Source organism: Eulemur rufifrons, chromosome 5 (genome assembly GCF_041146395.1).
Source record: "Eulemur rufifrons isolate Redbay chromosome 5, OSU_ERuf_1, whole genome shotgun sequence".
Taxonomy (NCBI): domain Eukaryota; kingdom Metazoa; phylum Chordata; class Mammalia; order Primates; family Lemuridae; genus Eulemur; species Eulemur rufifrons.
The window spans coordinates 37,999,576-38,014,449 of record NC_090987.1 but is presented as its reverse complement, the minus strand read 5'-3'; the positions used below and the strand labels follow the sequence as shown (position 1 = coordinate 38,014,449).

The 14,874-nt window shown below is 38.5% G+C and overlaps 1 protein-coding gene across 2 annotated transcripts in view; it reads left to right on the top strand.

Annotated features, from left to right (window-relative positions):
* The first annotated feature begins 378 nt into the window (after positions 1–378).
* The window catches only part of TAF4B (TATA-box binding protein associated factor 4b), a 115,764-nt gene continuing 101,268 nt past the window's right edge, over positions 379–14,874 (top strand). For both annotated transcript variants that reach the window (XM_069468165.1, XM_069468164.1), the window contains exons 1-3: positions 379–721; positions 13,494–13,639; positions 14,397–14,504. In XM_069468165.1, the coding sequence (XP_069324266.1) occupies positions 379–721; positions 13,494–13,639; positions 14,397–14,504 (597 nt within the window). The remainder of the gene's footprint in view (positions 722–13,493; positions 13,640–14,396; positions 14,505–14,874) is intronic.

The following is a 14,874-nucleotide window of genomic DNA, read 5'->3' as shown; positions in this document are numbered from 1 at the left end:
CGCTGCGCAGAGTTAGGTTCTGAGGTGGGGAGCGACGCATTTTCGGGAGCCAAGCGGCCAGACTCCACCGCAGCGGGACCCCAGGCTGAGGCGCCGGGCTGAGCCGGCGCACGTGTGAGCGCCTCTGAGGAAGCCGCTGGGCGCGTGTTGCTGCCGGGGGCAGCCCCGGCTCGCGCGGACGGGAGGAAGGTCCGGGACGTGCCGGTCCTGCTGTCCAGCCGGCGCCCTTCACTGACTTCCCTGCCGCGGTCCTTGCGCCTTTCCCTAGCGATGCTGTGGAGCCCGAATTGCACTGGAGTCGGCTGCCGTTTGCCAAGCCTCTCCTCACCTCTGCTCCCGGAACGGCAGCGCCGCAGCTGCCGCTGATCCCCTGGGGGGATGCCCGCCGGCCTCACCGAACCGGCCGGCACCGCTCCGCGCGCTGGCGTGAGCGCCTCTGGGACTGTGACCATGGCCCCTGCCGGGGCTCTGCCGGTGCGGGTGGAGAGCACTCCGGTGGCCCTGGGCGCCGTGACTAAGGCTCCTGTCAGCGTCTGCGTGGAGTCCACGGCTTCCCAGCCCCTACGGTCCCCCGTGGGGACCCTGGTGACCAAAGTGGCTCCTGTCAATGCTCCTCCTAAACTCAGCAGCGGCCCCAGGCTGCCTGCTCCTCAGATAGTCACCGTGAAAACCCCCAACGCCACAACAATCCATTTGCCTGCTAATTTGCAGCTTCCTCCAGGTATGTTGATCACACTTGCAGCCTTATCTGTCGGTCCAGCCAGTGGTGACGGGAAACGTCGCGGCCCCGGATTGCTCCTTCTTGCTGGTAGCTCTAAAACACTCTGAGCCAGGAGAACCTTTCATAATCTTGATTTTGTATTAAGCTTTCAGGAAGCAGCCTATTGTGCAGTGATTTGGCTTTACAATTTTTGTGTCATCACTGCATAGTTTTTCTTTTCGTATTTAAGGAAAACATCTTTTCACCTAAACGACACATTAAAAGCTGGAGCAGCATATTCAGGAGGGCCTCTGAGGCAGGAGATAGGGTATAGCTGAAGTCTATTTTCTTGTGGCAAATGGACCAGTTTATACAGTGTTTTTCCACACATTTAGATTATGATGGTTAAAAAAAGTGTATTTTGAAAGTTCTTGTGAGTTAAAACTCAGAGATTTTAAAATGTAAGCAACCCAAAATAAGCCTACTGCTTTCTAGTACCAGAAACGGATAATGCTGCTTCCTGCGCAATCTTGAGATATTGTAATGATTGAAACTTTCAATTAGACGAATCCCTCTCACTGGGAACAATTGCCAGAGTTAACAAATAGATCAGAGCCATGCAGTTGTTATATTTTCAACTGAATCTATGTGTGAATGCTACTGTTAATGAGTCCTCAATTACTACCTATCCTAGGGCTTACTCCTCTCTTGGACTGTTTTTCATTATTTACGTAAAGGTCTTGCTTTGTAATAATTCACATATTGTAAATATGCAGGATGATTTTTGAGTGTTCTACCTCCTTTTCTCAACTGAAAGTCTCTTGGACTCTGTCTTCTATTATAATTTTGCTTAGCAGTAATTGGACCTCTTACCTACAAAGATGGTAAAGAGGTAGAAGCATTGATTCAAAAGATATTGTTATCCCCAAGCAAAATGACAGGGGTTCTTTTTGTAACTAACGTATTTGGTCATGAACATTGTGGACAGTTCTAAACTGTCATTCTGCATATATTCTTATAAAGTAGTTATAAATTTGTTTGAATGAAATACCGCCTACTGTCTGGCCACTGAACTTTGTCTAGAAACAAAGTGTTAAGATTGAACTGACAAGAGTGAAAACTTGCTGTTAAGTGGGAATGAATCACTTACTGAGTGAGGACTTACCTGTGGTAGGCACTTTTTATGTGTTCTTTTATTCATTGGTCATAATAGGCAGGTAGCAAATTAGGAAAGAGGTCTCCAAGGGGAAGTAATTTGCCTAACACCAGGCAATCCGTAGGTGTCAGAGGGGATTTGAATCCAGGTCTGTTTTAACTCTTTCCACAGCATTGTGCTTACCACTTACTTGTGTGTGTACAAAATGCCCCTTTGAATATCAGTGCTAAAAGATTAGAGAATTTTAGTGCCTAATCTTTCATTTTACATACCAAGAAACAAAAACTGAAATTTACAGAAATTAAGCGGCAGCAAACTAGAACCACAGCCTAAGTTAGTTTGTAGCAGTATACTAAAATATGTTATGTTGTTAACTACAGAGAAATCTCCACAAAAGAGAGAAGATAATTTGTTTTTAGGAATTGTTAGTTACAGAGGAGGTGGGAAGGTGCTGTAAAGAGGCTGCTTTGAGGAATTTCTGCTGATGTATGGCAGAAGAGCATACTAATACATTTGTGCCCTTGCTGGTGCAGAAAAGAGAACCAGTAATTAAAGAATGAAATGGAAACACTGATTAAAGTAACTTTTTAAAAAAGGTTATGAATCTTGTACTATTTTTTTTGTGTACTTTGGATTAGCAGTTGATTACTCAAGAGTGCTTACATTACATATGTTCTTCGTTTTCCAAGGTAATGAATACTTTAAAATATTTGATTTCTCTTTAGTTTTCTCTATGAACAGAACTTGTTTTTTTAAAAAAAAATAATACATATGCATGACAGGTTTTTCTAGGGAGCAGGGGCTTGAAATAAAAAGTGTGTGGAGGGGGCACTGTGAGGAAATGAAGGGTTTTTGCTAATTTATTCAATCTTTTTTGTAAACGTGGGATTTTAGACCAAATCGTGTTCCTTTCTATTTTTGGTATTCTTCATCTCTTCTACCACTCATTTGAGAATGAAGAGCAAGGACTTTTATATCATAAATTGTGATAAATTCTGCATGACCGTCATACTGTACAAAAGTGTGTGAAAGTTACTTATGAAGCAGTTGAGGTCGTTTTTCTTTCTGAGACAGGGCATAGCATCTTTCTCAAACTCCTGAACCACTCCCTGGATAAATTCTTTGTTTCCACTCTAGCTTTAGCAAAGGGATACAACGTATGTGATCATCAGCTCCACAGTTGTTACAGTGCTACTGGGCTTCCTGAAATGAGAGGCCATTCTCTTCATTGCTCGCCATACATCATCTGTTGTTTGGATTCCAAAAGCTGTGGAGTCAGCAATGGAGTGGCAATGGCTTTATTCTATTGACAGTCATCCCTCAGGATAAAGTGCTGGTGGTCCTTTCCTGCTGCCCTCCCTCAAAGGCTAGGTTAGGTTCTCCTATTATGTGTTCCCACTTTGCATGCTGTACTCTCTCCCCCATAGTACTCTCACATTTTATCATTGTTGTTTTTCTTTTTGATTATAAGTTCCACAGAGGCAGGGATGCTATGTTACTAACTTTATTATTCCTAGGGCCTACTAAATTGTTTGGCACAGAGAAGGCCCTTAAGTATTTGAATGGAGGCAAATGTGTGGAGAGTAGGGGACAATAGGACTGCAGCTCCTAAGGGATTCTGAGGGCCATCACCCATATTAGTGTGTTGAGTTTTGATTTCTTTACTTATTCTGCTTATAAAAGCAGTAAAAATTTCATGTAAAAAAATTACTAAAATGTAATCCCCACTTAAGAGTATTAAGAATCTTATGGTATCCTTTTCATGTTAGTACCTATAAATTTTACTCATTTTTCAACTACATGTGGTCCTTTGTTGACCGCTTTCCTATTCATGGGTATTGATACTGTTTGCAATACTTTCTACTGTTACAAATGATGCTTTATAATAAACATCTTCTTTATTTATTTATTTTTTTTTGAGACAGAGTCTCGCTCTGTTACCCGGGCTAGAGTGCCATGGCATCAGCCTAGCTAGCTCACAGCAATCTCAGACTCCTGGGTTCAAGCAGCCTCCCGAGTAGCTGGGACTACAGGCATGCGCCACCTGCCGGGCTAATTTTTTTCTGTATATTTTTAGTTGTCCAGCTAATTTCTTTCTATTTTTTTTTTTTTTAGTAAAGATGGGGTCTTGCTCTTGCTCAGGGTGGTCTCGATCTCCTGAACTCAAATGATCCTCCCGCCTTGGCCTCCCAGAGTGCTAGGATTACAGGTGTGAGCCACCACGACCGACCTATAATAAACATCTTACGTGCAATTTTGTAAACATGGGTTTTTTAATAGGATAAATTGCTGAAAATGGAATTGTTGGCTTAAATGGTAACATTTTGATAGGTTTTGCCAAATTACAGCCCCAAGGCTGGTTGTGGTGGCTCACACCTATAATCCTAGCACTCTGGGAGGTGGAGGCGGGTGAATCATTTGAGCCCAGGAGTTCGAGACCAGCCTGAGCAAGAGAGAGACCCTGTCTCTACTAAAAATAGAAAGAAATTAACTGGACAACTAAAAATATATAGAAAAAATTAGCCAGATGTGGTGGCGCATGCTTGTAGTCCCAGCTACTCAGGAGGCTGAGGCAGGAGGATCCCTTGAGCCCAGGAATTTGAGGTTGCTGCGAGCTAGGCTGATGCCACGGCACTCTAGCCCAGACAACAGAGTGAGACTCTGTCTCAAAAAAAATTATACCCCCCAAATATTATTTAAATACATGACCAACAATGTTAATACATAATTTTAGAAAACTACCTATGGAATCTAAGAAGTCATGTTATAGACTTTAATTAATAGTAAGAGTAGATGAGCCTTATAATTGAGTTGGGGAAGTTAGGCTTTGAATATAGAGAAATGTTGACTGGATGATAATTCTGGTATGTGGATCTGTTACTTATTGAATAACTATGCCTAAGAGGGCTCTTTTTTTTTTTTTTTTTTTGAGACAGAATGTCTCTCTGTTGCCCAGGCTAGAGTGAGTGCCGTGGCGTCAGCCTAGCTCACAGCAACCTCAAAATCCTGAGCTCAAGGGATCCTCCTGTCTCCGCCTCCCGAGTAGCTGGGACTACAGGCATGCACCACCATGCCCGGCTAATTTTTTCTACATATATTTTTAGTTGTCCATATAATTTCTTTCTATTTTTAGTAGAGACGGGGTCTCGCTCTTGCTCAGGCTGGTATCGAACTCCTGAGCTCAAATGATCTGCCCACCTCGGCCTCCCAGAGTGCTAGGATTACAGGCCTGAGCCACCGCGCCCGGCCCTAAGAGGGCTCTTGTTAGCTCGCTGTCAACTAGGTATATAATATTTGGTAGCCTGGAAGTTTCAGTCCAAGGCCACAGAATGAGGACAAGGTCAGGGGTGGGGAACTTGTGGCCTTCTAGGTCCTGAAATCTAAATCTAAATTTTACAGAATAAATCCTTTTATTAATATGTTTTTTGTGTCTTTTATATCTTTATTTTATTTTTAAAATGACATTTAAAATACCAAAGAATAAAATAATTTCAATGAAATAATCCTCCCAGACTGACTGGCATAATTAGAACATTAGTAAGCGATAAGGGCTAAATTGATGGCTGCTATGCTCATGATTTAGTTCTAATTTCCTCCACCTGATTGGTGCCACTGCTGCTCTAGGCTGGTTGGTGAGAGTTTATGGGGGTCAAGTATGCCAGTCTGTAATCAGCTTTTGACAGTGGTGCACTGTGTTCTGTTTAAAGTGATATTTATGACTAGTTGTACAGCTCAACGGTATTTTTTAATTCTTCCTGCTTAGCAGCCTATCCTGTCAAAAAAGACAGAGAATGCTGTAGGAAGAAAACATTTTTTAATGAGGATTGGGAATTGCAATATTATCATGTTTCTGCTAAAGATAAGATGATTTGTTTGCTTTCTGATACTATGACATCAACATTAAAGAAATTCAATGCTCATCAGCATTATAACACTCATAAGGACCACAAATATTTTAAATTAGAGGGAGAGGCACAAAAGGTTATATTGCAGAAATTAAAAGATGCAAAGCAAAAGCAAAGACAATTCTTTGAAGCAGCAGTTAGACCTGGAAATAATGCCACTGAAGCAATTTATAAAGTAGCTTATATACTCAGGAAAAAAGGGAAGCTGTTCAGTGATGTAGAAATTGTGAAAGAATGCGGCCGGGCGCGGTGGCTCACACCTGTAATCCTAGCACTCTGGGAGGCCGAGGTGGGCGGATCATTTGAGCTCAGGAGTTCGATACCAGCCTGAGCAAGAGCGAGACCCCATCTCTACTAAAAATAGAAAGAAATGATCTGGACAGCTAAAAATATATATCGAAAAAATTAGCCGGGCATGGTGGTGCATGCCTGTAGTCCCAGCTACTCGGGAGGCTGAGACAGGAGGATCCCTTGAGCTCAGGAGTTTGAGGTTGCTGTGAGCGAGGCTGACGCCATGGCACTCACTCTAGCCTGGGCAACAGAGAGAGACTCTGTCTCAAAAAAAAATAAATAAATAAAAAAATAAAAGAAATTGTGAAAGAATGCATTATCAAAGTTGTAGGATGTTTAGATACCAATAACATTTCAAAGTACAGACAACTGCCTCTTTCAAGGAGAACCATAACTGTTCAACTTAACAGAACAACTTCATGAAGTACTTAAAAGGAAAATAGGCCGGGCGCGGTGGCTCACGCCTGTAATCCTAGCACTCTGGGAGGCCGAGGCGGGTGGATCGCTCAAGGTCAGGAGTTCGAGACCAGCCTGAGCAAGAGCGAGACCCCGTCTCTACTAAAAATAGAAAGAAATTATATGGACAACTAAAAAAATATATATATATAGAAAAATTAGCCGGGCATGGTGGTGCATGCCTGTAGTCCCAGCTACTCGGGAGGCTGAGGCAGGAGGATCGCTTGAGCCCAGGAGTTTGAGGTTGCTGTGAGCTAGGCTGACGCCACGGCACTCACTCTAGCCTGGGCAACAAAGTGAGACTCTGTCTCAAAAAAAAAAAAAAAAAAAGAAAAGGAAAATATATATTATTCAATAACTTTGGATGAATCAGCTGATACTACTGACTCAGTGCAGGTATTATACTTCATTGAGGTCATAATTTCTTTGCTATGAAGAATTACTTGCTTTGGGCACTCTTGTGAAGTGAACAGAACACAGGAAATAGATATCTTCAACAACTTTCAAAATAAATGTGAAGTTGGTAAATTTAGTGTATGTACAGATGGTGCACTTTCCATGACAGGAAAACATGAAGGGTTTATTGCAGAGATTAAAAAAAAAAGTATTAACAGATCCAGATGTTCTCATTTCTTTTCATTGTATCTTGCATCAGCAAAATCTTTGTCCTAAAGCTACTATTTTTAAGTGACACTTTGCAACAAGTTATAAGTATTGTTAACTATGTTTGTGCAAATGCAACACAGCATCATCAGTTTCATAATATTCTAAGGTTGAATGATGAGGTATTTAGCGTGGATTTACCACATTATTCTAAAGTGCTTTGGCTATTGCTGGGATAGGTGTTAGCCAACATTTTGTCTCTATAAAAACAGATAAAGCAATGTGAATTATTGAAAGAAGATTTCTATAGGAATGTAGAATTTCTGTGTAATATGTCCAATCAAAATGACTTGAATATTTCTTTGCAAGGTAAAACTAAGTATATTTAGTATGTGGCAAAAAAATCCAAGCATTTCAAAAAAAAACTTTCTTTTTTCAAAACACTTCTTCAAAAGGAAATTTCAGATGAACATTTTCCCCAGTTAGCAAAGGTTGTTGATGAGTAGGATGATATATGTAAATAATTTGAAGAATAGTCACCTGTTACAGACCTACTAATTGGAGAATACAATGAAAGTTTCACTGACTTTGAGAATCATGACTTCACACTCAAATTAGCATTTCAGTCTCACCTACTTGAGATCACCAAGGCACCTAAAGAACTACAGATGAAATTGAGCTCTCAACATTTTAAAGTCAATTGTTTTATGCTAAGAATGATCCAATTGAAATATGGAAAAATACAGTAGCCTTCAGCAACATGCCTGAAAAATGCTTTTCTAATGCTTTTCAACCACTTATTGCTGCAAATCTACATTCTCCTACTTGACCCAAATCAAGATGTCCTTAAGGTCACAAATGACTGGTACCCATCTAGAGGATCAGCTGAAACTGGGGACCTTCGTGCTTCAACAAAATATTCAAATGCTTTCCTACAAAAAGCAGACACAACAAAGTCATTAAAAAGTCGGTTAACTTTAAAATTGACAAATAGTTTTCATTTTTTGAAATTACTAAGTACATAGTAGTTAGATTTTTACAAAATAATGTACATTTTTAAGTATATCTAAATTTGATTTCAGCTAAATTCATGTGGCCTTCCAACATGAAAAGTTTCCCTTGCTGTGGACTAGGTGATATGCTAATTAAGTTTGTAGATAATAAGGGGCTTGGAGGGTTAGCCTTTTATGGAAATTAGTGGAGTATAGCAATATAGGACACAACATTGGCCTTGGAGTCAGCAGACCTGGGTTTGAATTTCAGCTCTACCACTTAATAGCTTGGAAATCTTGGGCAAGTTTATTAACCTCATTCTTAGTGTTTTCTTATCTCTAAAATATGGCTCACACCTTCTACATAGAAGTATCATAAAGGCTGAATAAAATAAGTGTACAGGGCTTTCACATCATAGAACTCTGCAGAACACCGTGTGGAATACAATGTTGTTGAGGTTTGTTCTGTGACTTAGTATATGGTCTATTTTGGAGAATGTTTCATGTACACTTAGGAAGAATGCTATTATTAGGCGAAGTATTCTGTAGATGGGTATTAGATCTAGTTGGTTTATAGTGTTTTTCACATCTTTGATTTCATTGTTGATATTATTGCCTAGTTGTATTCTTAATTGAAAATGGGGTATTGAAGTCTCCAAGTACTTGTTGAGTTATTTTATTTCATTTACATTAGTTTTTGCTTCATACATTTAAGGATCTCTTGTGTAGTGTATATATATGTTTAAAATGTTATATCTTCTTGATCTGTTGGCCCCTTTATAATTATAAAATGTTCTTTATCTCTCGTAACATTTTTTGTTTAAAGTCTATTTTTATTTTGTCTTGATAATGGTACATATGACTACTCCAGCTTTCTATGACTGCTGTTTGTATATCTTTTCTTTTTACTTTCAACTCTTTTGTATCTTTCAATCTAATGTGTGCCTCCTGTGGACAACATATAGTTGAATTTTGTTTTTTACCCAGTCTGACACTTTTTGCTTTTTGGTTGGATTATTTAATCTATTCACATTTGGTGTTAATATAGTTGGACTTAGATCGGCCACTTTTGTTTTCTTAGATCTGCCACTTACTTTTGTTTTCTATGTGTTTACTTTTTATTCCTCTACTCTGTCTGGCTTCCTTTTGCATTAAGTGAAGATTTTTTAGTGTAACATTTTAATTCCTTTGTAATTTTTCAACTTTTTTGAAGTGTTTTTTGTACTGGTTGCTCTAGATCTTACAATGAATCTTATTGGAAACTACTTCATGTTTATATTCATCAAGATAAAGAAACCTTTCTTTTATATAGCTCATTTTCCTCTTACCTGTGTGTGTGCATGTGTCCTGCTATTGCTCTATACATTACATCCAGATATATTTCAAACCCAACAATACCTTCTTATGGTTATTATCTTATATAACTTTGTGTCTTTTAAAGAAACTGAGCTAGGACATATTTATAGCATTTGTTATATTAATATTACCTTCTTATTTATCATTTCTGTGTTTTCTTCATTTCTTCCTATGGATTTTAGCTACCATTTGAAGTCATTTCCTTAGTGCAATACAGCTTTGCTCCCTTCCATCTCCTCTGTGCTTTTATTTGCAAAAATATTAGATTTCTATGTTATATTTCCAAAAATACAGTTGTGTGTATGTTGTATACAATTGTTTTTTTTTAAACCAGTTAAGAGAAGAAAGAAGTAATATGCATTTATATTGTTAAATTACATACTTATCTTTACCAGTGCTCTTTGTTTTTTCATGTGAATTGGATTACTGCCAGGAGTCACCAGTTTTTAGCTTGAAGTATTTCTAGAAGAGAGTATCTGTTAGCAATGAATCTTCTCAGTTTTTGTTTATTTTACTTTTGAATATCTTTGCCTTTATTTATTTATTTATTTATTTTTTGAGACAGAGTCTCACTCTGTTGCCTGAGCTAGAGTGCCGTGGTGTCAGCCTAGCTCACAGCAACCTCAAACTCCTGGGCACAAGCAATCTTCCTGCCTCAGCCTCCCGAGTAGCTAGGACTACAGGCATGTGCCACCATGCCTGGCTAATTTTTTCTCTATATATATTTTTAGCTGTCCATATAATTTCTTTCTATTTTTAGTAGAGACGGGGTCTCGCTCTTGCTCAGGCTGGTCTCGAACTCCTGAGCTTAAACAATCCGCCCGCCTCAGCTTCCCAGAGTGCTAGGATTACAGGCGTGAGCCACCGCGCCCGGCCTTTGCCTTTATTTTGTATTCAAATTTTGAATGTCTTTATTTTGCCTGTGTTTTGTTTCTATTTTTTTGTTTTAGTATATGTGCTGCCGAAGCGAGCACTTGTTTCTGTTTTTGAACTTTTTTTTTTTTTTTTGAGACACAGTGCAGTGGCATCATCATAGCTCACTGCAACTTCAAACTCCTAGGCTTGAACTATCCTCCTGCCTGAGCCCCCTGAATAGCTGGAACTACAGACATGTGCCACCACACCTGGCTGATTTTTCTATTATTTTGTAGAGATGGGGTCTTGCTCTTGCTCAGGCTAGTCTCGAACTCCTGTCCTCAATCAATGTTCCTGTCTTGGCCTCCCAAACTGCTAGGATTACACTTGTGAGCCACCACGCCCACTGTTTTTGAACATTTTCACTAGTATGTTTCTTGATGTGGCTCTCTGCACTTACACTTGGAGTTTTTTGAGCTGCTTTGATGTCTAGATTGTTTTCCATCAACTTTGGTAAGCGTTCAGCCATTATTTCTCTGAATATTTTTTCTGCTCCTCTCTGTCCCTGCCTCCCTCCTCCCTCCCTCCTTTCCCTTTGGTACTCACATTATGTTATACCTATATTGTTGCCCTTGTTGGTGTCCCATGTTTATGAGACTCTGTTTATTTTTCTTCTTTTTTTCCTTTCTATTTTTTGGATTACATAACTTCTATTGATCTATCTTCAAGTTTACTTTTTATTTTTTTGCCAGTTCAAGTATACCGTTGAGCCCTTCTGGTGAATTTATTTGTTACTGTACTTTTTAAGTACAGAATTCTTTTTTTAAAATAATATCTATCTCTCTACAGTGATATTCTCTATTTGATGAGATATCATCATCATACTTTACTACTTTAAGTATGGTTTCTTTTGTCCTTTGAACATATTTAAAATGGTTATTCTGAAGTCTTTGTTTACTAAGTCTGGCATCTATTCCCCCTCACAGGTGGTTTCTGTTTGAAAAAGAAATGCTTTTGTTCCTTTGCATGTGATAATTTGTTAAAAGCTGGATATTTTATGTAATATAGTGTAGCAACTCTAAATACTGGTCCCCATTCCCTTGGGTATGTTGCTGCTTTTTTTTTTTTTTAAATACTTGAACTATTTTAATGAAGTCCATTCTCCCTATAATGAGAAGCTGCTGATGTTGCTCTGCAGAGGGCACAGCTGTGGGCATGAGCGCTGTCACCTTTAGCAGGGTTCTTTTTGAGTGTCTCCTGGATCTCTCTGTTAACCTATCTGCCTCTGCTGGTATCATACCCAGCTGTTAGGATCCATTCAGTGCGAAATGATTGGCATGTTTTCTCAACAGTTGTTTTCAACAGTGCCCTAGAGCCTCACTTGCTCCACAGTCTGATCCAATTAAATCTGGCCTCCTTTACAAGGGTTGCTTTTGAGGCCAGTGTTTGAGGTTTGTTCTGACTCCAGAAGGACCCTTTTTAATTCTCTCTTTATCTGATTTTCTCTGGTAAACTGTAATAGTAGACTTGCGGTTTAGCTTGTATCTCTCATGAAGCTACAAGCCTTCTCTAAATTGTTCCACTGTATTTAAGGGTGCTCTTACCCTTGAACTTCTCTATTTGGGTCAAGTTGAGGACAGCTGACTGGGACGTACTTCCAAGTTGCCTTGAGGAGTGCTCTGTTTGGCTTTTATTACAAGCAGGTTTTTAAAGCCACAAAAGGGGACAAGGAGTGAGCTGATAAAAAGTTTTTTGTCAGGAGTGCTCATTGATTTACAGAAATATCATTGATTAGTGATTGGTTATACATTGAGCTGTATGGTGTGGTTTAGGGTGTCCAATGTGTGGCATTGTTAGGATGATTTATAGCTACTTGTGGCAATAGCAAGCATTTTCTTTTTTTTTCTTTAAGGTTTTTTTTTTATTGAAGCCAATAAATATCATTAACCAATGATGGGTGCCTCCTGTGTAGCTTCTAAGGGACACTTGCAGAAAATAGATTCCTATAAACCAATTGGAATAACGTTTTTCTTGATTTTCAAACACAAAGACAACTTCTTAATGTTTTCAAGACATCATCCCAAAATCTCCCTAAAGTGTAATCCCACTATATATAGCTATATGGATAGTATACATCAAGAATGGTAAGGCTTAAGCCAAGGAGAAATTACCTTTTGACACCATAAATGTCAAAATTTCATTCTAATACGTAGGCCCAATCCACACTATTAATCAACTACTTATTGTAATTATCTCCTTCAAATTGGACTGTATTTCTTTTGGAAATCCTCATTTAAAAAAACATTTCAATATATTTTTTTTTTTAATTTCATCTTATTATGGGGGATACAGAATTGCGGGTTACATACGTTGCTCCTGTACCGCCTTTCCCCCCAAGTCAGAGCTCCAGCAAGCATTTTCAAGAGATGATTATGTATACGTAGCTAGTGGCGGTTGTGGGGAGTAGGACATGATAATTCCTCTCATTTTAATGCCTCTCTGACCCTGATAATTTAAAAGGACTTGAATTTTTCAGGAAATATTTGTACATTTTTTTCTTTTTCAAATTTCATCTTTTCCATATAGATGGTTAATTGACACAGCCCTGTTTATTGAATAGTCTATCCTTCATAAATCTGTAGCGCCTTTTAGGAAAATTTGATATGACATATCCACATGAGTCTATTTTGGGGTTGTCAATTCTATTACATTAGTCAGGTTATGTATTCTTGTTACCACACCATCTTAATTATTGTAGCTTTTTTTTTTGGAGACAGTCTCACTCTGTTGCCCAGGCTAGAGTTCCGTGGCGTCAGCTTAGCTCACAGCAACCTCAAACTCCTGGGCTCAAGCAATCCTTCTGCCTCAGCCTCCCGAGTAGCTGGGACTACAGGAATTATTGTAGCTTTATAAATAGTTTTGATGTCATGAAGGAAAAGTATTTTGAGTTCTTCAGGAGTATTTCACCATATACTTAGATTTTTAATATTTTAAATAGCTTTGAGTGAAAAATTTTTCCATCTTACATATAATAATTAGCAGACATGAACTTCAGTATGTACTAATCACTTATTCAGAGCATTTTACAGTTTTGAAAGAAATGGGAGAAGAAAATATGTGATGATTATGCTTTATTAGTTCAGAGGTCACAGTTGTTTTTTTTTCTCTTTTAACTATAGGAACAGTTTTGATCAGAAGTAATAGTGGTCAGTTGATGCTGGTATCTCCTCAGCAAGCCACAACAAGAGCTGAGACCACAAGTAACATAACTGCAAGGCCAGCAGTACCAACGAATACTCAAACACTCAAAATCTGTACCGTGCCGGTAATATACCTTAAAGCTTTTTTCATCTTCCTTCCTGTTTCCCAGCTATTATCTTCATATAAATGCGTATGTGTTTGCCAGGAAAAATTAAGAGGTGATTCTGTTCAATTTTTTAAATCCACTACCTTTTGGGGAACATGTTAATTTAATCAAGATTTTTTATTTTGTCCTTTGATAATTGCTAAAATAATGAAAATTCTGTCCTCATATTCAAAGATTTTATAGTTCTCAAAAGAATGTTCAAAGGGCCAGTTTTTTTTTTCATTTTTGTGCTCTCCTAATTTGATTCTAGGTTCTTAACCAGTCATTTTCTCTATTACTATATCAATTACCGTATCAGTAATAGCTGCTCCTTCCCTTTCTTGTTTGGTTTATCTAACTGCTGTGGGTTGAGAATATAGGTTTATAATTAAATATTAAATAAGAATCTATATATTTTCTGTATGAACCAAAGAGTCAAGATTTTAATGCTGAATACTATAACATTTACTTAGTTTGAAATTGCAGATAAATGAGGTGTTTATTGAATCAGTTGCCTCCTTAGAAATAGGAAATAAGTGTTAACTGGTCCATTGACCGGTTAGGTTTATAGTATAGAATGTGCGTAAAACCCATAAGGTTATTATTAATATAAAGCCAGTTATAACAAGTAGGTTTGCTATGGTAAAGTGTTCTGGTGTTCACCATAGTACTGACTGATTTTAAATTACTGACATCAATGACTTTATGTTATCTTGCTCACCTCTTCACCCCCAAGAATTCTAGCTCACAATCAATCAAGAAAGTGGCAGTGACACCTGTTAAAAAATTGGCACAAATAGGAACTACCGTGGTAACCACTGTTGCGAAGCCTTCCTCAGTACAAGTAAGTTGTGACTTGAAGCCATTGTGCACTGGTTATTCTCTCATCTTTATTTATTATTTAGCTATTTCCTGCCAGATGTATAAGTTGCTGACTGTGGGACATTGAAGACAGCAATTCAGTGATATATGATATCCCTTGTCAAATTGGGAACTGTTGGAGGTATGGGAAACAAGATAAATACGGTATATATTCTTGGAATCTCAGTTTTACTTAAATGTTTTACATTAATACTAATCCATGTAACAGCCATGTGTTGCAGTGCTGAAATAAAACTTGGTGTATGAGATATTTGGGGATCAGTGTCTGTGGAAGGGAAAGAGTAGGCATTTGAACCATATGCAGGTCAAATAAAGCCTCGACCGACATGGTA